Source organism: Gymnoscopelus microlampas, assembly GCF_963454915.1.
Source record: "Gymnoscopelus microlampas genome assembly, chromosome: 17".
Taxonomy (NCBI): domain Eukaryota; kingdom Metazoa; phylum Chordata; class Actinopteri; order Myctophiformes; family Myctophidae; genus Gymnoscopelus; species Gymnoscopelus microlampas.
Window position 1 is genome coordinate 3,566,824 of NC_139954.1, and position 24,997 is coordinate 3,591,820.

General features: G+C 42.7%; 1 protein-coding gene across 2 annotated transcripts in view; it reads left to right on the forward strand.

The window, feature by feature from the left end:
- Nucleotides 1–24,782, forward strand: part of lmln (leishmanolysin-like (metallopeptidase M8 family)) — a 32,261-nt gene extending 7,479 nt beyond the window's left edge. Inside the window, exons 4-17 of one of the 2 annotated variants that reach the window (XM_084084359.1) lie at nt 653–735; nt 1,403–1,520; nt 5,781–5,959; nt 6,916–7,021; nt 7,741–7,835; nt 11,291–11,408; nt 13,028–13,135; nt 14,858–15,045; nt 16,506–16,638; nt 17,258–17,417; nt 18,056–18,186; nt 20,106–20,319; nt 22,657–22,749; nt 24,436–24,782. In XM_084084359.1, coding sequence (XP_083940485.1) covers nt 653–735; nt 1,403–1,520; nt 5,781–5,959; nt 6,916–7,021; nt 7,741–7,835; nt 11,291–11,408; nt 13,028–13,135; nt 14,858–15,045; nt 16,506–16,638; nt 17,258–17,417; nt 18,056–18,186; nt 20,106–20,319; nt 22,657–22,749; nt 24,436–24,536 — 1,827 coding nt within the window. In that variant the 3' untranslated portion in view covers nt 24,537–24,782. Of the gene's footprint in view, nt 1–652; nt 736–1,402; nt 1,521–5,780; nt 5,960–6,915; nt 7,022–7,740; nt 7,836–11,290; nt 11,409–13,027; nt 13,136–14,857; nt 15,046–16,505; nt 16,639–17,257; nt 17,418–18,055; nt 18,187–20,105; nt 20,320–22,656; nt 23,401–24,435 lie in introns of those variants that run through there. The other variant, XM_084084360.1, reaches the window with a different exon arrangement.
- The last annotated feature ends 215 nt before the right edge of the window (nt 24,783–24,997 follow it).

The window sequence follows — 24,997 nt, forward strand, 5'->3', positions numbered from 1 at the left end:
TGTGTTCTGTGTGACCTGGGAGTTGTGGAGGATGAGGTTCATTTTGTTTTTCACTGTCCACTGTACAATGATGTACGAAATTCTTTATTTGAAAAAATGCAGGATAAGAATCCAGATTTGTTTTGGATGTATGAATGTTATATGTTAAGTTGGCTGTTCAATAAGGAAGTTTTTGTTTTAGGAAAATTCATAGAGAAAGCATGGCAGTTGAGATGGAGGACGATGTACCCGTAACTTGGACAATCAAAATGTTTATGTATTCTGTCTGTGGTGTATCTTGGTGTATATGTACATTGTGTGAGTGTCTTATAAGCCCGTGCGGGCTGGGCATCATGTGGTGCAGGACACTATAATAAAAATCTATCTATCTATCTATCTATCTATCACACACACACACACACACACACACACACACACACACACACACACACACACACACACACACACACACACACACACACACACACACGCACTTCATAATAATCATAATATCAATCATAATTGTTCAAGTCCCCAAAAAATGGGACACCTGCACTTGTCTCACGGCCCACGCACACCGTTTGAAAACCACTGGTTTAGACACAACTATGTGTTTCCATTACACCAAGCTGTACCAATGCTATTTTTTCTGCGTGTGTGTCCCTCCCTCCAGGATAAACTGTTTCCTCAGGCCATTGACTACCTCCAGAGCGTCTTCAGTGTGAGACACAGGGTTGGACCCGTGCTTCTCAGCAGGTACGGTAGCACCACTCACAAACGACGTCCAAACAGACATGTGCCATACACAGGGAGTGTCCTCGGACAGGAAATGACACTATGGGTTAGCAGTGTAGCCAAGAATCCAGACTGATCGCTCCGTTCAGCTTTTTTCTTATCACTTCGCTTCATCAGTTTAGCCGTCTAGCATTTAAGCCTGCATTTCAAAACGTAACCTGTTACGTAGAGCACGTCAACGCTAATTGGATAGTTCTCAACGAATCACACTAAGAAGGGAAGTGGCTTGATTTTTACATCGGAAGGCTCTCATCTGCCCCGCCCACAGGCCGTTACATTGGAAGGCTGTGGTCCCGCCTCACTCACAGACCAATCAGAATCCTCGACGCGTGGGTGTCCGAGACAAGCCCTTTCACATAGGAAGCTTGGCAGACTGAGAAGCGAAGTGAAGCGGGAAAAGAAAGGTCAACTGAACGGAGCGAATCAGTCTGGATTCCAGGATAGTAGCATTGCCTGGTCTACCATCTGTATTGATCTGTACTGTTTGAAAGCCACAAGCCTCTCTTCTGTTTCTATGTTATCCACATATTGTTGACTGCCATGGAAACTAGGGCGAGAGAGAGAAAAAAATACAAAAACATTTATGTTATTAGTACAGTTAGTTAATTTGACGTGTGTGTCATTCCAGACAATGTGCAACCAACCAGTACCTGAGGAAGAGAGATGACCCTCACCGTTACTGTCAGGAGGAATGTGCCAACGTCACACGCTGTGGCCCCGTGGTTGTGCCACAGCGCCACCTACAGGTCAGCACTGCTCTCATGTCACCAATAATAGACGCCTTATCAGACATTAACGTCACACTGATACGAAACCAGCATGCGCGTGCAGGTCATCAGCAAAAGAACCCCATGCACATCCTACTATAATTCTAGTAACCTCTGTAGTGGTGTAGTGGTGTCACAACCCGGTTCTCCTCACTGGCTGGACCAATTGCTCTGATTTTGCACACAGCCACTGACCATTACCATCTGAACGCAACTGTGAAGCCCGTTTTTCGATTTCATCAAATCTCAGCTTCTTATTAGCGTTTATGTGTCAAACAATGTCGCCTCCCGGGTTGCCAGATCATGTGCGCATATCCCCCCACGGATGCGTCGACCGGGTATGGTCTAGTAAGATGCAATGTAAAAATGGCCACAGCCTCACGTGTAAAAATGCATCCCATCAAACTTTCAGAAGCTGTTTTCCTCCCAATGTGGAGGAAGAATGCTTAGGATTTTTACTGTGATCTCTCGCTCTTGAAATATATAATCCTTGGTTTCTGTTGTCATAAGAACGGAGGGAGCGCTCTATGATCACGGCACCAGAACCTGCTCTTACTCGCGCAGCTGCAGCCCGTCAAGACTAATTTATGCTCCGTCCCGCGAAGGTGTCACGCGCAGAGAATAGCAGACCTCCAAGCTCCCAGCGGTTGCATCCTCGACGCGGTTCTGAGCTTGTATGTCAGCTGTTCTTGGCGTGCAATACCGTTGCGCGATGAAGTATATGTATGTCTCGCTAGGGCGCACCTCACTAGCCAACACACAAGAGGATGATGAATGAACTGAAACCAGCGCACCCCAAAACTAGCCTGGGACCAGACGAATCTGCGTGTGCGAAAAAAAATTGCACTCTGCAATTTGGGTCTGCCACCGCTCCATAGAGAATCCATTTCCTGTTCCAGAAGACGTGGGGCACCAATCAGGGCCCAGTATTCGAATATGGGCGACTGTAATTGGTAGTTGGTTGTAGGTCTAACCAATTGCGTTGAGGGACATTGTTTTGATCCCGCCCCTTGGGAAACAAAACGTCCTCATGGAAGCACCAGACTCATATCCACGCAGTGATATAGTCTAGCTACGCCAGGCTACCCCAAAACAACAGGTGTGGGGATCTGTTGGGAATTGATTACATGAAACAGTCACCTGTGCGTCCAGTCTCAATGTGTGTAAACAAATAATTGGCCTATGGACGCCTTATCAGACGTCACACTTATCCGAAACCAGTATGAGCGCACAGGCCGGCACCAAAAGCACCCGACCGCTCATAAGATGCAGTGGAAGAGTGGTCACAGCACTCGAGTGTGAAAACGCATCCCATCACATTTTCAGATGCTGTTTTCCTCCCAGTGTGGAGAAGGAATGCTTAGGATATTTAGTGTGATCTCTCGCTCTAGAAATATATCATCCTTGCTTTCTGTAAACAATAATAGTGGTTCTCAAAGCAGTTGTCCTACAAACTAGTGGTTCACAACCTGTGGTTGACAATTAGACTCACTGGTCTAGTCTAATTGTCGTAAAAAATGTCTAAAGGTCATTTTAAGATTTCTTTAGCTATTTAAAAATAGCAGATATACAAGCTCATAACGCAACAACGTGTGCCGCGCTATGAGCTTGTAGATCTGCTATATCTTGAAAGATCTTGAAAATGTGTGCAAATCTTTGAATATAGTCTTTGCTTCTTGGGGGTCCCTGGAACAACATATTTTGAGATGGGGGTCCGCGGGCAAATACATATAATTTTGGGGGTCCTTGACATGAAAAAACATAAGTTTAAAAGAAAAAACTGTTAGGATTTAGAAGACATTTGTAGAATCCCCAGAAGCAAAGATGTTTGTTAATTATTTTTGAAAAAACAAAAAAATAAATACATATTCAAAGATTTGCTCAAATTTTCTATTTTTTTTTTCTCCAAAAAATAGCAATCTACAAGCTCGTAGCCAAAGAAATTCAAAATGACACAGATGCGTTCCCAGTCTTAATGGTCTAATAAAGCAGATATGCCATGCAGAGTGAGTGTCAGTGGTTGATGCAGTGGGGATGACGCACGTTTGTCATCCTAGCTGACCTAGAATCAGCTCTTTTCAGAGCTTTCCTGCACTGCCTCTCAGCTTACCTATTGTCAGGGTTGGACAGACAATAGGTAAGCTGAGAGACTGTTTAGACCCTTAATACATAAATAAAAAACACAGTCCAAGGGGAATGGGCTTGACAGTCCTGCAAAACCAAAACATAGTGTAGGCCTTCCACTGGTAAATCACTGGATAGTTATTTCTATTGCACATTCTATTGCACTATTTTATCTTAAACATTGCAATTCAATTTTTGATTATTTAAACAATAAATCGAATAGTATGAAATAACTCAGTGCAAGCAGTCTATCCACCACAATTACTTGGAAACTTTAGTTACTAGTTACTTTTCAGATATAAATTATTATATTATAAAACATACATTAACCACTTTAGCTCTATTTTATACCTAGGCTATTTGAAAATACTTACTTTTGGTACTTTAAGTACATTTTGATGCCGATAACTTTCTACTTTTACTCAAGTAAATTTAGAATTTTGGACTTTTACTTGTAACAGAGTATTTCTATATTGCAGTATTGATACTTTTACTTAAGTAAAGAATTTGAGTACTTTTTCCACCACTGCAAAAGAGTAAAATAAGGCCAGCAGGGGCGAGGATGGACGGATGAAAAGAGGACAGGTGGCGGAGCGAGGGATGAAAGGATGAAGGGATAAGGCGAAGGAGGAAGAGTATTGTCAGGAGGATAAGCTCATTACAGATCATCTGCTCGTGTCAGCGCTGCAGACTGCACCGTGTTAAGTTACGAGTGACATGTTTGTTATAATCCATGGGTCTTCAACAAGGGGCCCGGTTAGGCCCCTTAGTGGGTCCTCAGAGCTACTAGAGGGGGGGTCACCAAATCTTTGTGTTAGGGATGTCCGATATTATCGGCCTCCCGATATTATCGCCGATATTAGCATAAAAATCGATATCGATATATATATTTTTTTTATTTATTTGCTTTATAAATAAGTTACAGGAGTTCTTACTGTATATGGTGTGTGTGATATGAAATTTAAGCTTACCCTAATCACAGTAATCCCCGCATATATCGGTATCGGTTGATATCGGTATCGGTAATTAAGAGTTGGACAATATCGGTATATCGGTTATCGGTAAAAAAAGCCAATATCGGACAACCCTACTTTGTGTGATTAGGAACTTTTTTTGTTTTTATCGTAGGGGAACATTAGCCGAAAATAGCCGATCTACAAGCTCACAACGCCTCGCAGCGCGAGGCGTTGTGAGCTTGTAGATCGGCTGTTTTCGGCAATGCGGTTTGGTGTAGATAGAAAAAAGAGCAGACCAAGTACAGAGCCACGTGTCAAAATTACTACGTATTGACGGTTTAAGTGGGTACATGTTTGAAAATGAAACAAAAAACATTAATTTACTGATGACAGTGCTGTCAAACAAGAATATGAAGCCATCTATGGAATCTATGACAAAGTTTAATCTGTAGCACAATTTTAATGCAATATATAGTGGGGCTCACTGCTTCATCTCTCTCTCAACTAGGGGGTCCTTTGCCTGAAAAAAACATCGAAGACCCCCGTTTCTAATCTTTAACTAATGTCAGTAATTAATACACAACGACACTTTGGTAGAGGGTTGGGTTAGTTTTCGTGTCATTATGTATATGAGATATCTTTCTCCGGTGATTAGAAATGTATATCCCAAAAATAGTCTGTCTCTGCATTGACTGAACATTGTATGGTGAAACAGCTCTCAAAGTCACTCATTTAGCCTGTAAACAAACGCAAACAAAGCTGATTCTGACAATATAGAACATCACAAAACCCGGTTCTGCATTTCTTTTAAATTATTAAATTATTATTATTGTTTTTATAAAAATGTCAACTTCCTGTTGATGTTGATTTTGATTTCTATTAGGACGAAAACCTGGACTTGATCAGGAGTCCAGGTTTCTTCAAAAGGAGGAGGATCTTCAAAATCAACAGGAAGTTGGCATAAAAAAGAAAGAACACAAGTTGAAGCGGATCATAAATTATGTCTACCCCCTCTCTTTCTGCCTCTCTTTCTCTGTATCTCTCTGTGTGTCTGTCTGTCTCTCTCTCTCTCTCTCTCTCTCTCTCTCTCTCTCTCACTCTCACTCTCACTCTCACTCTCACTCTGTAACTCTCTCTCTCTCTCTCTCTCTCTCTGCAGCAATGTAAGGTGTGCAGTGAGTCGGGGAAGTCGTGTGGCCCCTCGGGGCCTCCAGACGGCCCCGGGGTGGAGGGCTCAGACTTTGTCCTGTACGTCAGTGGAGTGACCACAGAGCGCTGCGGTCAGGAGAACATAGTGGCCTACGCAGCCTACTGCCAACTGGAGGCACAGCTGGACAGGTGGGCCAATGAAATACAAGTTCTCAGAGTGGGGTCCGGGACCCATTAAGACGGGGAACGCATGTGTGTAACCACTTTATCCATATTTTATACTTTGGCTATTCAAAAATAGCAGATCTACAAGCGCCACGCTATGAGCTTGTAGATCTGCTATTTTTGAAAAATCATGACATTTTTTGCAAATCTTTGAATATATATATATATTTTAAGAGAACATTTGTAACTCAAATCTTTGCTTCTGGGGGGTCCCTGGAACAACATATTTGGAGATGGGGGGTCCGTGGCCAAATACGTATCATTTTGGGGGTCCTTGACAAGAAAAGGTTTGAGCACCACTGCTATAGAAACATACGTTTTTCAGGAAAACTGTAAGATTTAGAAGACATTTGTAGAATCCCCAAAAGCAAAGATTGGAGTTACAAATGTTTGCACAAACTTTCACGATTTAAAAAAAAATAGCAGATCTACAAGCTCGTAGTGCGGCAGTCGGTGCCGCGCTACGGTCACCCTGTAATTCTGTGGATTTTACAAGTATTTAACCATTTAACACATCGAGTGCCGTAAACGGTCCGGACCGTTTACGGCACAATTTTATTTTTATGCGTGGGGCCCACGTGGGGCGCTAAAACGAAACTTTGGGATCATCCAAGGAGTCTCTGAGAAGGAGAGGCCGGATGTGGATCCATGTCAAAAATCCTTCCGGTCGGCCATTCCAATGTTATCTCCTTGACTAAAAGCTTAATATCTCCATGTCTTTTTAACGTGGTGGAAGTGAGCCGTTTTCGATCGGCGATCACTCTGCAATGGAGGATCGCGTTGGAAATATATTTAAAGAACGTTTGACTAAATCCATTGGATTGATTGGAAAACATTTTTTTTGCTCTTGTTATTTCCTGAAAAGCAACAGTTTTGACAGTACGTTTTCCATAGTGAATGCCACATGTCTCCCCCTGCAGGCCTATAGCTGGCTATGCCAACCTGTGTCCTGCCATGATCTCATCCCAGCCGCAGGAGTTTGAAGGGATGCTGTCCACCGTCAAGCATGAGATCATCCACGCTCTGGTCAGTACTACAGCGATGCCACCAAATACCTGATATAGGTAGTAGTTAATAGTAGTAGTTAATAAGGGTTAAGGGTAGTAGTTAATATAGCATCACAATCATTTTAACCGTTTAATCCATTTATATGTTGGCTATTCAAAAATAGCAGATCTACAAGCTCGCAGCCACTGCCCTAAATACTTAATATTTAAATTGACATAATCATTCATTAATCGTAATCAAGACAACCGTTTGGAATAATTGTGAATTTGTGATATCGCCTCGCTCTATTAACCCATTGAGACCTGAAGCCGATTCTACAGGTCTCCTAAATCTCAACAGTTTTCTGAAAAACGTATGTTTCAGTGGTGCTCAATCTTTTTCATGTCAAGCATCCCCAAAAGGATATGTATTTGGCCGCGGACCCCCATCATTTTTTTTTTGTTCCAGTGACCCCCAGAGGCAAAGATTTGAGTTAAAATGTTAGCTTTGAAAATATATATATTCAAAGATTTGCACACATTTTCAAGATTTTTCAAAAATGGCAGATCTACAAGCTCGTGGCGCGGCACTCGGTGCCGCGCTACGAGCTTGTAGATCTGCTATTTTTGAATAGCCCAAAGTGTAAAATAATGTTTTTTTTAGCTCAGATCTAAAAATGACACAGTTCCAGGTCTTAATGGGTTCATTTGTTACATTTTCAAGTTTGACTGAGTGCAGTTCGCTGCTGTGTCCACCAGGGGTTCTCGGCAGGCCTTTTTGCCTTCTACCACGACGACGACGGCAAACCTCTGACTCCCCGCTTCGCCAGCGGCCTGCCGGCCTTCAACGAGAGGTAAGATGAGAATACCAAACCACTAACCCTTCAACGAGAGGTATGGCGAGCGTTCATCCTATAATAATCAATGGGAATTCATATCTATACGTAACTCTTGACAGATGCTTTTTCAGGCCAGTTTTGATCGCGCGCATCAATCGTATCAAAACACAGGAGTTGACTGCCAGTCAATGACACACCACTGGCTGCTATTTATATATTATTATATCACTACATGATGTTATATCATTGACCTAAATGCTGTTATATCAACAAGCATAGGGTGATAAAAAAAAGGTTATGTCTGTATCAGAAATGGCTTTGAACAGGTGGAAAAAGAAGCAATATTACACGAGAGGGTGTGTTTTACAGTCATTATTGGCACGCCAGTGATGCGGTCAGGAACAGTTCCGCAAGCATCACTGAAGTGCCAATAATGTAGGTAAATCACACCCTCGAGTGTAATATTGCGATTATACAACAGTTACCAACAAAACACATCCAAATGTATTCATGTTGTGGGGCAATTCATAATAAAAATGTATCGCTATTATCCGTTTCCCTGTAAAGAGAAGAGTTTATTTGACTGAGACATTAAATAGTCCCTTTAGCAGCGCTTTGGGGCACCTTCTCATCAACACAGCTGATTCCAGTAGGCTATATGCTCCGTCGTACGACCGTGTCACGTGGCCAAAATAGCTGATCTACGAGCTGACAGCGCGTCGCGACGCGTTGTGAACTTGTAGATTGGCTATTTTCGCATACAGTACATAGTCCATTTTGCATAGCTGTTTGTTCACCGGTGGCGGCGGTGGGTCAGGCTACTGTCTGTTTGTTTTCCTACCGTGGGACAGCGTGACGTCACAGCACAGCTGTGCCATATATGGTCTAATCAGGTGCGGACTGCAGTGCGGAGTGATTTATTAATGTGATTAGGCCCGTGCTATCATGCTGGTTTGAAGCACGGCTAGATAGCTATTTCAACCAATCAGATTGCTTGGTCGGAACTACCTGTTCCGACCAAGTGACGCATTACTTTACCTGAGTTACATCTTCTGATAGAAGAATGAATGTTGACATGAAATAATAATCCTGTTAGGGTTTAATTAGCGCAATCGATCGTCGTGGAAAAATTGGCTACTGCTTGTAGCGACGGCGCACTTCAACACACGTCGAAACAAAGGCAAAGATAAAGATAGCAAGGATTCGACAGTGATGTCACTACAGGAAGTAGCACGGACGAAGCTGTTTATAAACCACAGTGACATCACTGACGAATCCTTGGTATCTTCATGTGACCCGACTCAACTTTTCTCCGCTCTGTGGAAAATCCTGGCGACGCAAGGTTATAGATTCACGGCGGAGAAAACTTGGGAATTCCCGGCTGCCTTCTCGCGGACCGGTGGTACATGTCCCGCGGGTGGTTGGGAACCCCTGCTTTTAATGGATGATGTCAGGGCATTCCAGCTTAGGTTTAGGGGTTGGTGGAGTTAGAGTTTTGCCTGATTTATTACCAGTGTTGTGCAAGTTACTTTAAAAAAGTAATTAGTTATAGTTACTTCTCCAAAAAAGTAACTGAGTTAGTAACTGAATTACTCTATTGTAAAAGTAACTAGTTACTAGGAAAAGTAACTATTTGCGTGAAAAAGTTGTAATATGTCAAAGAATTTGGATTGTTTTTGGGAGCAGGTTTCACAAGCCAGGTGCATAGACAGTGTTGGGAAAGTTCACTTAAAATATGAACTAGTTCAAAGTTCAGTTCACAGATTTTAAAATTAACTAGTTCAGTTCATAGTTCATAGAAGTTCATGGTTCAATGACTCAAGTTCATGGCTTTTTCGCTATTTTTTTTCAATATATATATATATATATATATATATATATATATATATATATATATATATATATATATATAAATAAGGGTCTCTCTCAGCTAAGGGGTCCTTGACTTGAAAAACGTTGAATACCCAGGCCTGTGTTATTATATTATATGAATATAATCCAGGATTATGCCATTTGTAGCAATAATGTTTTAATAGCAGACCTACAAGCTCACAATGAGTTGCATCGCGTTGTGAGATTGTTTATCTGCTATTTTAAGCACGGGACACCGTCGTGCTGCGAAGTGTAAATTAGGCTCTAGCCCAGAGAGAGCAGCAGCAGAGAGAGAAAGGAAAGGCATCAATAGCTTAAAGTTGTGAAAAATACTTTGTTTTACACAAGCAGTACAGTCCCAGCAACGTTGTTGTTGTTCATGCGTGTGTGTAGCTAATACAGCGCAGAAGCTTTCTTTAATTACAAAATTATCTTGCGTCGGAGAGACTCTGCGTGAAGAACAAACAGCTGTGGGTCATTATCACTCAGCATGCTGCTAGCTACAGTGACACAACAACTTATAAACGGACATTTATTTCATAAACCTAAGTGTTGCTTCTCTTGCTTTTTTAACCCGACGGAGCTGCATATTGCTCGCAACTCGCCATCTCTTTACTGGCGAGAGATGGTTTGTTTGTGTGTGTGCGCCGCGCTGGGTTGGTGTGTAAAAAATCACGAAGATATAAATACCAAGGATTCGTCAGTGATGTCATGTCACATGTCACTTCTTAAACAGCGTCGAGTCCGTGTTACTTCCTGGTTGCGTAACAGCAAAAAGTAAAAGACATCACTGTCGTATCCTTGGTATTTTTTCTAACCGTGTCATCTTTGCAGCAGCGGCCCCAGCCTGTAGCGCTGCGCGCGCACACACACACACACACACACACACACACACACACACACACACACACACACACACACACACACACACACACTGTCAGCCGGCCCATGGTAACAGAAAGCTTGGGGACGCTTGACATAGTAACGGAGCACATTTCATGTCAGTAACGGTAACGGCGTTGCCAAAATTGAAATTGTAATTAATTAGATTACTCGTTACTGGAAAAAATAACGGCGTTAGGTAACACCGTTTATTTAAACGCTGTTATGCCCAACACTGTTTATTACTTACATGCACGCTGGCGTCACACTCCGAAAATGGCCGATCTACAAGCTCACAACGTGTCACAACGCGGCACGTTGTGAGCTTGTAGATGAGCTTGTAGATGAGCTATTTTCGGTGCACGACATGGATGCGCAGCAAGTACAACTCTGACGTTGGGGTTAAAAAGGGCCCAAGAAATGGTAATGAAGACATTAACCCATTAAGTCCTGGAACGCATCTGTGTCACTTTAGATTTCTTTGGCTATTCAAAAATAGTAGATCTACAAGCTCATAGCGCGGCACCGAGTGCCGCGCTATGAGCTTGTAGATCTGCTATTTTTGAAAAATCTTGAAAAAAAACTTCCAAAAACTGTTAGGATTTAGATTTTTTTTAAAGAATCGCCTCAGGTCTTAATGGGTTAATACAAGTGCTGTCCTAAATGTTGAAGTCCTCACAAGCATAGTAATGTTTGTGTGTGTGCGTGTGTGTCAGTCTGGGTCTGTACCAGTGGAGTGAGCAGGTGATCAGGACGGTGACCAGGCTGTGGGACATCAGAGGAGGGGTCATGGTCCGCCATCAGGTCCACCTCCTCGTCACCCCCCGTGTTGTGGTAAGAAGTGTGTGTGTGTGTGTGTGTGGATTCAGGTCATGTCGGAGCCAATCCACGCATCTCTAGTGTGTGTGTGGTCATCTCTCAGTATGCTCTGCATGGATTAATGTTCGCCACGACCGATTTCAGTCATTTGGATTCCATAGAACATTGGTTCTCAAAGTGGGGTCCGGGGACCCCCAGGGGTTCTTGAGGTGGTTTTGAATAATATGGAAAATGTTTGGAAACTTTTGAGTATGAGTAAGAAAAATAAAAAAATAGAATATACAAAATAAAAAGAACATTTGCTATAATTTGCCCAGAAATAGTTGTGATACGGACCAGAGTCCACTATTTGAGGATCAGTTGTAATATGCTATTGGTGGGTAGAGTGAAACCTATGATGTCAATAGTCATTCTTCTACATTCTATGAATGGATGAATCACTTCTAGCCGGTGAAATGCCAGTGAAATCCTCCTTTTGCTGCGGACCCCCTGCAACCCCTTCAAGGACCTTCGGGGTTCCCTGTACCACACTTTGAGAACTACTTGGTGTCCTGAGGGACGTTTAGCTTGACCTCACAGCTCCATGGGACACGCCTCACTAACCCTGACTTAAAGGGATAGTTCACCCCCAAAAAATGGTGACTTGAATTCATGGATTTTTTTTTTATTTCGTCGCATTCCTAAGCCAATAATTTTTATGAACAGCGGACCGGTAGGCAGCGGTTCCGGTAGGAGACGCAAAGGAGACTCTTTGTGTCTCCTACCGGAACCGCTGCCGGTCATCAAATTATTGGCTTAGGAATGTGACAAAAAAAAAAAAAAAGAATTCAAGTGGGGGTCGAAAAAAAGTCATTTTGGGGGTGAGCTATCCCTTTAAAGCACAAGGACACTTTGGTAGAGGTTTGGGTTGTGTAGCTACCATGTCATGAGCAAGGGGCAAGGCTGAGATATTTACGATGAGGCCGACAAAATGGCCAGAGTGGCGCTGTTTTACCCTGCGCCGACCTGTGAGTTCAGAAAGAATTTATTTTAGCGCAAGTGAATGGGTTTTTTGACAAGCTTTAGACTAGATTTTCTTACTGTAATAAAAATTGTCATAAATTCTATATGCTTCCAGTCGCTAGTTTAAAGTCTCCTTTCAATCATCAGGATATGCGTTTTGCTAAATTATGGTTCTATTTATTATAAAATTGACGATAAAGTAGGCTATTCTCTAGGAGGGGCGGGATGATTTGATTGACACGCTACACAACCAATAGCATTCATTCCCCGCCCCCCGCTCTTGATTGACAAGTTACCAAACCAATAATGGTCTGAACTCATTCTGACGCGTATTGAAAGATGGCGGACCTACAGTCTTGCAGCAATCGGCTTCATTTTCGGTCTGTAGAAAGCAGCGGAGGGGGTTTGTCCATCTCATTTATACAGTCTATGGTCATGAGTCATGATGTCCTATCCATACGGGTCTGAAACCCTGAGACTGTACAAACAAAACCAAATGGATCTGCAAGGGTCATTTTGGACCCCTGGTGGTCCCCGGACCTACGTTGAGAAACAATGATGTGGTTAGCTGTGTCCTATCATCTCAGGGGGGTTAAGGTTGGGGTTCATGTGGTTGTCTATGTGGTCAACAGGAAGAGGCGAGGAGACATTTTAACTGTCCCATCCTGGAGGGCATGGAGCTGGAGAACCAGGGAGGGATGGGAACTGAACTCAACCACTGGGAGAAGCGACTGTTGGAGGTAAACGTGTGTGTGTGTGTGTGTGTGTGTGTGTGTGTGTGTGTGTGTGTGTGTGTGTGTGTGTGTGTGTGTGTGTGTGTGTGTGTGTGTGTGTGTGTGTGTGTGTGTGTGTGTGTGTGTGTGTGTGTGTGTGTGTGTGTGTGTGCATGCGTGTGTGTGTGTGTGTGTGTGGTGTTGGGGCTAAATGTTCCCCACAATATATAGTAGAATGTTGAGAAATAGACATAGTGAGGACACATTTTCGTATTGTGGTTTATTTTTATTTTTTTTATAATTAGGTGTGCATGCTTTGTGTTTGGGTCAGCTGTGTTTTAGATCATGTTTCAGCTTAAATCTTATAGTTTTCTAGTTCCAACTGTTGTTTCATCTCTTCCAATTTGATTTGTTTATCCTGTATGAGTTCTCTGTCCTGATTGGATCAAATTGGTCTGAAAATGTATTTTCTGTTTATCAAAGAGTTGAAGAGACACGGAGACCCCTGTTACTGAACACGCACTCTATAGCAATGATTACTATCAGCATATAGAGCTATTTAATACATAAATATCACTTACTGCACCTTTAACTGAACCACAACAAAGCGACGAGTCGTAAAATATTGTAATGATGGTTTCACTATAATGACATGGCCTAAATAGGGATGCCATGTTAAAAGTAGGTGTTTTCTTTTACAAACGATCAAGTTGATTAGTCCTATTGTATTAACTGTTGTGCCCCTAATGAGATGAGCTTGCTTCAGTGTTCTTCTGTTCTCTTGAATATGTTGACGGGTTCCCACACCCAGAACCATGTGTACTCTGTTTAATGTGACACATGGATTAAAGTTCTCAGTCGCCACGGCTGATTCCAGTCATTTGAATTCCATAGAAGTCAGCATGTCTTCTATGGAAGTACGCTGCGCACCGAAAATAGCCGCTCTATGAGCTGACAAACATGTTATTTTTCGGTTATTACGTTATTTTAAGCTTAAAGAGCATTTCAAGTGGTCAAACTAACAATAGAATACATGTTCAGAAGGATCTTCCATGAACCCTAATGGTCTTGGATTCTTCATTAAAAGCAAAGGTTAAAGCCTCAACTGGTTGGCTGCATGCAGAACAGCAAGAACATAGGTGACCAAATTTGACTGGGAGACAGTCATCTAGCATTTTTTCATTTGAATTTTTTCATGCCATATGAAAGCAGGGAATCATTGCAAAATAATGATATATTGATTAATAAGATTGAGTGAGTAGTTTTGAAACTACAGCTTATAGAACCGAAGTCAAGTTAAAACTCTAAAAGTAGACACTTGAATTAGATGTTGCTAGCCATAACCTTATATCTTAGCTACATGTTTGCATGTATTGCATTTATTTCATTTTTACATGTCGATTTAAGCTCTGACATTTATATCAGACACACTCTAGTATGTGAAGAGTCTAACTGGACTATTAACTCATTTTTGAAGAAAACGTTTTTTTCTGCTTTCCTGAAGAATGGGCACCAGCGAAATGACCGTCCCCCAGACAAAAACAGTCACATAGGTTTAGCAATAATACCTAAGCATCATAATTCTACATATCTACGTATCACTGAATTAATTGTTTAGGAAACTGAGCGCTAAGTGGGGAGGACTCCTTTCACACTGTTTCTGACATCGCAGATTAGAATTTGTCCTGACAAAACGTTTCAGTCATGAGATTAAATTGTCCTTTTATTCCATGAATGTGTTTTTTTTAGAACGAGGCCATGACGGGTTCCCACACGCAGAACCGCGTGTTCTCCAGGCTGACCCTGGCCATCATGGAGGACTCGGGCTGGTACCGGGCCAACTACAGCCTGGCTCAGAGGCTGGACTGGGGCCGAGGGCTGGGCTGTGACTTTGTCATGAAGAGCTGCAAGTTCTGGATGGAACGCCAGAGTCAGAGGTCACACAGTACACACATAACATACTGATATTTATGTTAATGTATCGGTTTCTGTCTGTCTGTCTGTAGCCTGTTGCAAATTGCATAATTAACCCATTAAGACCTGAGGCCGATTTTTTTTTTAAGGGCTTCTAAATCCTAACAGTTTTTTGAAAAACAACGTATGTTGCTATATATATATATCAGTGGTTCTCACATGTTTTCATGTCAAGGACCCCCTAAATTATATGTATTTGGCCGCGGACCCCCAATATTTTGTAATAGGGACCCCCTGAAGCAAAGAATTTAGTAAAAACGTTCTCTCTAAAAGTATATATTTTCAAATATTTGCAAAAATGTTCACGATTTTTCAAAAATAGTAGATCTACAAGCTCATAGCGCGGCACCGAGTGCCGCGCTATGAGCTTGTAGATCTGCTATTTTTGAATAGCCAAAGACATCTAAAATGACACCGATGCTTTCCCGGTCTTAACGGATTAACTTCACCGTAAAGTTCTAATCTGGTTTGTTGTCCCAGTTAAGGAACATAGCCAGAATGAACTCCTTTTTCAGATCATGTTTCAGCTTACATCTTATAGTTTTCTAGTTCCAGCGCTAAATCAGAGATTGTATAAATGTAACCAAGTGGAACTATAAGGGGTCCTTAACTCATTCAGTGCCAAACATATTTCTGGCTATATCACCCCTGTGCCAGAGCCAAAAATACATTGTAAAAAAAAAGTTCTTAGGAAGCGAGATACAGCTTTTTTCAGTAAGATGTTAAACAAGAAGTGAATGGAGCAGCAAATCTTCAAACCATGATATCTTGGGTTCTGAACGTTTTTTTTCAAAAAAAAAAAAAAAAAAATGTTTTTGAATTTTTTATTATTTTTTTATTCATGACGTCTCAGACGTCATTGGCACTCTGGGCTTATGAAAAACGTGACGTCTCAGACGTCATAGGCACTAAATGAGTTAATGTTTGAGGATAATGTCTGTCATTTCAAGTAAAATACAGACTTGGCTTATCACAAAAGGCCTCAGCCTTTTCTTAGTGATTTTGCCTTTTATCAGTTGTATCGTGTTTATTCTTATCTTATGTGCTTGTTTAATTCTCATGGGTACCGTAATTTTCGCACTATAAGCCGCACCTGAATATAAGCCGCAGCAGCTAAATTGAATGATTTGTACATATATAAGCCGCACTGGACTATAAGCCGCGGGTGTAAAATCCCTAAATTTAGGAGGTCCCCTAGTGGCCGTTAGCTATAAAAATCCATAGATAAGCCGCACCGTTATATAAGCCGCAGGGTCGAAAAATGGGAAAAAAAAGTCGCGGCTTATAGTCCGAAATTTACGGTATCTTGTTGCTCTTTTACATTGTTCTGTAAAGCACTTTGTAACCTTGTTTGGAAAAGCGCTATACAAACAAATGCATTGTCATCGTCATTACATGTTGTTGTGTGGTTGTTTTTTTACAGACGTCATACAGTGACTCCGTACTGTAACACAGTCAGAGGGTCTCCTCTGCAGCTCACATGTAGACAAGACCAGCTGGCTGTGGCCGTGTGCAACCTGCAGAAATACCCCTATGAACTACCACTGGAGTACCAGGTACGCACACACACACACACACACACACGGACACACACGGACACATGCACGCACACATACACAGTCTGCAACCTGCAGAAATACCCCTATGAACTACCACTGGAGTACCAGATACGCACGCACGCACACACACACACACACACACGGACACATGCACGCACACATACACAGTCTGCGACCTGCAGAAATACGCCTATGAACTACCACTGGAGTACCAGGTACGCACACACACACACACACACACACACACACACACACACACACACACACTCTGTCGGCAACCTGCAGAAATACCCTCATGAACTACCACTGGAGTACCGCACGTACGCACGCACGCACACACACTGTCTGCAACCCACAGAAATACCCTTATGAACTGCCACGGTAATACTAGGTACACACACACACACACCCCTCTTGAAATCACAACTCACAGGAACTACCGTAGGAGTATCAGGTACACACGCATGCACACACACCATACGTCTACCAGGCGAGGGGACACACGATCATACACAATCTCTGTGTATGTACTGTCTGCATACTAAGCTTGGACCATTGGAATATATTGGTCATCTACGATTGCAAAGTGTTTCATGACTAATGTGTCTGGTGTCAGTATTTTGACCAGATCCCTGAGGTCGCTGCGGACCAGCTGCCATGGTACGGCGGTGCGGTGGAGATCGCTGACTACTGCCCCTTCAGCCAGGAGTTCAGCTGGCATCTGAGCGGAGAATACCAGAGGAACTCCTACTGCCGCGTGCCTGAGAACCAACCAGGTAATTAGTCCGATGTGCCCCACATTTGAATCAGTCATCAAGGGGCCTCTAAACCATTGGTTCTCAAACTTTTGGATCAGGTCACTCCTGTAAATAACCTTTTCATCCACGGCACCCCTGAAATACATTGTTACTTTATACCAACGTCCACCTTACATTTATGTCATATTACGTTACGTTAATATGTCAATCTGTCATGAGGAAAACCTGAGATTGAAAATAACTACCCAGATGTACAAGCTCACAACACGTTGCGACAGGTTGTGAGCGTATAGATCTGCTATTTTTAGCGAAGAGATTTGGTGTAGATAGAAAAAGAACCCACCAAGTACAGTGCAAGACAAGTCCGTTTTTACTAAGTATAGAGGGTCTAAGTGGTTAAACTGAAGTGATATTGATGAATTAGAAATATTATCAAAGTATTCTGTGGGCTGCGGCACCCCTGGACTTTGAGAAACGCTGGTCTAAACGGCGCAGAGCCCAAACTAATTTCACTTCCACCCATAGAGAATGCCACTAATGCCACTAATGTATCTTATATATGTATTGTTTGTTGCTGAAGCATGTTTTGTTTCCCTACACATAATCTTCTATATTATGTATATAATAACCTGGGTTCTCTGTGTGTGTTCTAACAGACTGGTGGAGGAACTATGGAGCGGAGCAGTATGGACCAGACTCTGTGTGTCTGAACCAGAAGTCCGCCTTCATCATGGAGCAGTGTACCAGGAAGATGACCTACCCTGACTGGGGCTCTGGGTGCTATAAGGTAGGAAGATGACCTACCAGTGTTCACAATGGTCGTCAACCATCCTTTTTTTCACTGAAGCAAACTAAAAAATATATATATGATGACTAAAACTATGACTAATGATACTGACAAATAAAAACTAGACCATAATGTTAGAGAGGACTGCTGGAGAAGAGATCCAGTAGAACTAGTGGTCATTTTATGCTTGTTCATTTTATGTTGGTTGCGCACGGGTGTCGCGAGCTTCAAGCTCACAACGCGTCACAGAGCAGCTATTTTCGGTTGCCGATCTACAAATCAGGCATTACGACGCCATTAAGGCCTGTCAAAATAAATTTGAGTTGACTAAATCAACTGTAGATTTAGTAGACTAAAATCTTATAATATTTAGTCAACAAAAACTAGACTGGAAGTTTAGTCAAAATGAACGCTGACCTACCCTGGGGTCTCTGGGTGCTATAAAGCTAGTACTTGTTTTTTCTTGCCCTATACTGGGAACCAAAGTGGGCGTGTCACTATTCTACAGGTTGGCAGATGTGATATAAACAATGGCAAAAGCAAGCGAAAAGTCATGATTAAAAAAAAAGAAAAGGAAAACTGTAACTGCCATTGACGATTGAATTTCCCCTGTGAAATGGACACTTCGCCCGGTCATAGCCGTGAACCGGCTTGTGTTTCCACCAGTTTTAAGCCGAACTATTGAGACCTGAAGCCAATTCTACATGTCTCCTAAATCTCAACAGTATTCTGAAAAACGTATGTTTCTATATCAGTGGTGCTCAATCTTTTTCATGTCACGGACCCCCATCAAAATATTTTGTTCCAGGGACCCCCCAGAAGCAAAGATTTGAGTTAAAAATGTTCGCTTTAAAAAATATACGTATTCAAATATTTGCACACATTTTCACGATTTTTCAAAAATAGCAGATCTACAAGCTCGTAGCGCGGCACTCGGTGCCGCGCTATGAGCTTGTAGATCTGCTATTTTTGAATAGCCCAAAGTGTAAAATAATGCTTTTTAGCTCAAATCTAAAAATGACACAGTTCCAGGTCTTAATGGGTTAATGAGGATTTTTCGCTTGCTTTTACCATAGTTTATAATGCATCTGAATCTTCCGACCTGTAGAATAATGACACGCCCTCTTTGGTTCCCAGTTCAGCAAAAAAAAAGTTCAAGTTCCGAACGAACTTTTAGGGAAGCAATTAATTTTCAGTGGAAACACTCTGAACTGGTTCAAAATTAGGCAGGAAAAAAAGAACGAAACCAGTTAACCCCAGTGGAAAAGAAGCCAGAGTGTACAAATGGAACCAAATGGCCCCATAAGGGTCCATTTGTTTCGATTGACGCTGTCAGAGTTACAGACATGTAAGGGTACAGTGGTTTCCTAATTATCAATCATTTAGCTGGAATACCGCTGGTCTAGAGCAGTGGTTCTAAAACTTTTTTGTGTCAAGGACCCCCAAATTGACACTTATTAGCCCGCGGACCCCCATTTGAAAAGATATGCCAGGGACACCCATAAGAGAAGACTTTTAAGGCTCTTGCAGTGATTTTCAACCATTTTAATTTCATGGACCCCCAGTTTGACATGCATTAGGCTATGGACCCCCATATAATGGCATTTCTATATCTGGGACCCCAATTTATATAGTAAAATCAATGTTAATTTAACTCTGAGAGTGTACAAATGGAACCAAATGGACCCCTTTGTACACTCTCAGAGTTACAGACCCATGAGGGTCCATTTGGTTCCTAACTATCCATCGTTTAGCTGGGGACCCCTTGGTATCCCCTCAAGTACCCCTGGGGGTCCCCGGACCTCACTTTGAGAACCAACGGTCTAGAGGGTTTAAGTGGGGACACGATACACTCGATCAACTGCGTCGCACGCCTAACTGAATGAACCTTGTAATGGCTGTGTGTGCGCGTCCCGCAGGTGGCGTGCTCGTCGCAGGGCCTGACGGTGTACGTTCAGGAGCGCTCCTTCCAGTGCGCCCGTAAAGGCCAGCTGCTGAGCGTCAGCGTCCGCGTCAACGACTGGGTCTACAACGGCGCGCTGCTCTGTCCCGCCTGCACCGACTTCTGTCAACACTGTCCCCTCCCACACCAGCTCCCGCCGCCCACCAACGCCTCCAGGAGCAACCCCATTGGTCAGTACAGCACGCTCGTCATTTCAGAGAACGTGTGTGTGTGTGTGTGTGTGTGTGTGTGTGTGTGTGTAGGTGTATATTATTATACTATAGTGCAATTTGAGATATAAAGAAGATTGTGAGGACAATGTTCCTATTCTACACAAGACAAATGGTTGTTTATCTTTAAAAAAGACCTCTAGTATAAAACATTTCCATTAAAAAATGTTACTATAGAGCACTTAACGTAATTTACGCATCCTACCTGGGTCGCATTTTTCCTCCCATTCTGAATTCCCATAGACGTGATTAATATCGCGTCAAATAAGAACTGTGTTCCTAAAATAAACAAATGATCCTGGCGGTTTGACTCCTATGGATATGAAGCATCAACTGATGGTGAGAAAACGCTAATGTTACGTGTGCCAAATGAGTTAAATGTTTTCGCCAGAAACAGACTGTATCAAATATGACTATCATAAATGATACAGAGCCACCTCCCTGACAATATCGCAGAGAGAGTTTGTTTATTTTTGGACCACAATTCTTACATGAGACGATTCTAAGATGACCCAATGTTATTCTACATAGAGAAATTACTTCCACGACCAAGGGATGAACGAGTGACGTCAGGACTTCTGTACTCTATTAGGAGAAGATAGATTCAGGTTGGGGTTGGAATGATGCATTTAGAGGTTGGGTTTAGCGCTTCTAATAGAGTTTTTTTTATAACCGACTAAATCGATTAGTCTGATTTAACCTCTTAGTCTTAACCCTGTATTTTAACTTTTTTGTACAATGTAGTAATAGTAGTAAGTCTTGCCGAGCCATGTTTGCCCATCGGGCAGAGGCCTATGTCCTGTTTCTGTTGCGTGAGGACGGAGGGTTAATGCACAAATACATCCCCCAGCCATCATGTGCAAGAACACCTCCTGGACATGACACTAGTATGTCACAGGGACTTACCCCCAATCTAGCCCTGGTTCAGAGCGTTAGTGAGTTCCCTCTAACGCCCTGGAAGACCCCTTGCTCCGCTAGCCTGGGATCCAGCCTGCTTCGCTACGTTAGGCGGACTTTTTTTTCTCTCTACGCTTATCAGTCTGGAATGCCTCCTATCTCCAAGGGAGGCGGGACATGACATACGGCTCGAATCGTGCCGTGGCTTCTGATTGGTCTGTGGTGCGGGGCGGGACCAAAAACACGGTGTGATCGTTGTGATTCGTCATTCGTTAATACATCCAATCAGCAACGACGTTGCCTAACGTAACATATGTAGTTCCAGTGTAGTTCTGCAAAACGAGTCAATAGGAGGCTTTCCAGACTGATAAGCGAAGAGAGAAAGAAAAGTCAGCCGAACGTAGCGAAGCAGGCTGGATCCCAGGCTAACGCTCTGCGCTTGTACAAGAGTAGTGAAAATAAACAAAACCATTTCGCTACTCACCGAAGCAAAGGCTGTTTTGTGTTGTTGAAAGTCTATTCTCCGAGGTGGGAAGCCTCTCAGCACTCCACCTACTCTGTAAAATACACTTTTTGGGCAGAAAATAAAATATGTCAGCGAGACGGAAATTATTTTTATTTACTCCACAGTGCCCTCTACAGATCTGGAGGATTTGAACTTACCATTAACCAAAATAAAAGAAAACTACTAATCACCAGAAGTCTTAAGTGCATTCTCTTTTAAAACAAGCAACTAAGAGTATACCTAGAGCTAAGGTAAAAAGTGCAATATATCAGCTACCTACTTTCTTATGAGACAAATGGGAACATCACATAAGCAAGAGCTAAAACAAATAAGTGTATCGAATAAACAAGATCCAATAAAACAAGAGCTCGTACAACTAATTGACAACAAGTAGGCAAGGCTAAGAGGAAGGGTCTGGGTAGTGTTTCCTGAAGAGGTGGGTTTTCAGCCTGCGGCAAAAGATGGGCAGTGACTCTGCTGTCAATGACATCAGTGGGGAGTTCATTCCACCACTGTGGGGCCAGAACAGAGAAAAGCTGTGACCGTTAAGATCGCCCAGAAGGACCACTAAGCAACGAGGCAACCAGTCGCCCCGAGGCGGGGCCGGGGGAATCGAACCCCGGACCTCCCAGTCTCGGGTCGAACACTCTAATCGCAAGGCCACTGAGCTGGTTTCATCCTTCGTACAATGGTGGCATACAAAAATAGCAAAAAAGAATTCAGAATACTGTTGAGATTTAGGAGACGTGTGGAATCGGCTTCAGGTCTCAATGGGTTAAAAAGAAAATAATCATTAATTAATTGTAATCGAGGCAAAAGTTTGAAATAATTGCTGTATCAATTTGAAGTCATATGGCCCAGCCCTAGTTCTGATTAGTTTTTTGTTTTTGTTTCAGACCCCTGTTCCAGTTCTCCAGGTCTGGCCTTCACTCTGTGGCTCCTGCTGGTCAACCTGCTCCCCCTTGTGGCCGGGATCCTGCTCTGCGACTGTAGCTGATAGCCTGCAGACTTAACACACACACACACACACACACACACACACCACACACCACACACCACACACCACACACCACACACACACACACACACACACACACACACACACACACACACACACAACCATACAAGACACACTGACGTGAAGATATTTGACCGACTCTGTTTGTTTAAAACTCTAATCCGTTTTTAGGACCCCAAATCATCCACACCTCCTTCCCTCCTTCCTCACCTCCTTGATCCTCCATCCTACTTTTCCGTCTTTTGTTCCTTCCATCCTTTTCCTTATTTCCCGAGGCGTTCCCCTTATAGCATACATGGGCAACTGGCGGCCCGGGGGGCACATGCGGCCCCCACCTTCACTTAATGCGGCCCGCAGGTTAATATCAGAACACAGATAGATATATTATTGATTTCAGCTGTTACAATTCCAAACATGCAAACATGACCCATGCAAACATGATTTAACTACTTCAGTATATATTAGTAGCTTAATGACTAGTATTAAAATGCTATTGTCTTTTTTATGTCCAATGTATTTGTATTTAAGTTCATAAAGTTAACATAAGTATAACTAAATGCATTTGAAATTAAATACAAAAATTACCTTTCAGGATTCCAATTCAAGAACGGCAAAAAGAAAATCTGGATTTTTAATAGCAAAAAATAGCAGATCTACAAGCTCAAAACGTGTCGCAGTGCGACGCGTTTTGAGCTTGTAGATCGGCTATTTTTGATACTTTTGTGTGACATAGAATGGCGAAGAAAAAAAGATAAGAGGTGTCTGACCGACAGTATATGCAATGTGGCCCTTTTTTGAGTGAGTGTGGAAATATAGTGGCCCTCTCCATCATCAAAGTTGCATCACCCCTGCCTTATAGCCTCCTTTCATCTCTTCATTTCCCTTTTCTTCCCCCTTAACTCCTTCCCATCCGAGACTCTCGTTGTCTCACTGATGTCAGGGATGTTTGTGCTAAAGCCCGATTTATACTTATTTGCGCGCTGGGATCGCTTACCAAAAATAGACGATCTCCAAGCTCACAACGCGTCGCAGAGCGACGCGTTGTGATCTTGTAGATTCTCTGTGAGCTTGTAGATCCGCTGGTTAGAGGGGCGGCCTTGATACCGGAAGGTCCCTAGTTCGATTCCCCAATTCATCACATCAATCATGAATCACCGCTGAATAGCCCTTGAGCAAGGCTTCCATGCAGGGTCCGGCTGGAAACAAGCTTCGTGCTTAGTCCGACACCCTGGGTAAACAACAAACTTTGCTTTGCTTTGTCTGCGACACCCGCCCACAACTAAATGTATCTCGGGTTTAACCCAGTTTAACCCAATCCAGGACTGTGTAATTTTACGATGTCTTTGGGCTATTCACAAATAGCAGATATACAAGCTCATAGCGCGGCTATGAGCTTGTAGATCTGCTATATTTGAAAAATCGTGATTTTTTTTTGCAAATCTTTGATTATATGTTTTTTTTTAAGCGAACATTTGTAAAATCAGCAAAGATTTGAGTTAGAAATGTTTGCTTAAAAAATATATATATTCAAAGATTTGCACAAAATGTTCAAGATTTTTCCAAAATAGCCCAACGTACAAAATAATGGTTATAGCTAAAAATCTAAAATGGCACGGCTGCGTTCCCGGTCTTAATGGGTTAAAACTCTGTCATCCAGTACAGCTGGACGGACATGGTACAGTAGTACCGATACTGATACTGATATACCTTCCAGAACTGAGGTTTAGTTGGACCAAGACGAACCACATCCATTACTAGTGGTCTGTGATGTGACCGTTGTTCCACCACGACGTGAACATGGCTGAGATGACTAGGGTTGGGCTCCGGAATCAGAGGAACTGGATCCGACATTGAGGAACCGGAATTCGGTTTGGAATTTTGGAACCATTTCCAATGAAATTGGGCCTCTTCCTTACTTCCTTCACAGGTGTCACCAATGATACTAATGAAGGCTCTGTTCCATTTAGTGGTTCTCAAACTTTTCCACTTTTCCAAATTCCAAGGACCCCCGTAACTCTCAAGAGTGTACAAATGGAACCAAATGGACCCGTAAGGGTCCATTTGGTTCCATTTGTACACTCTCAGAGTTACACACCCGTGGAGGTCCATTTGAAACCCCCCTCAAGGAACCATGAGGGTCCCTGGACCGCACTTTGAGACCCACCGGTGTAGCAGAGTGTTTCCAGTGAGTCAACATATCAGCACCCTTTGACCAGAAT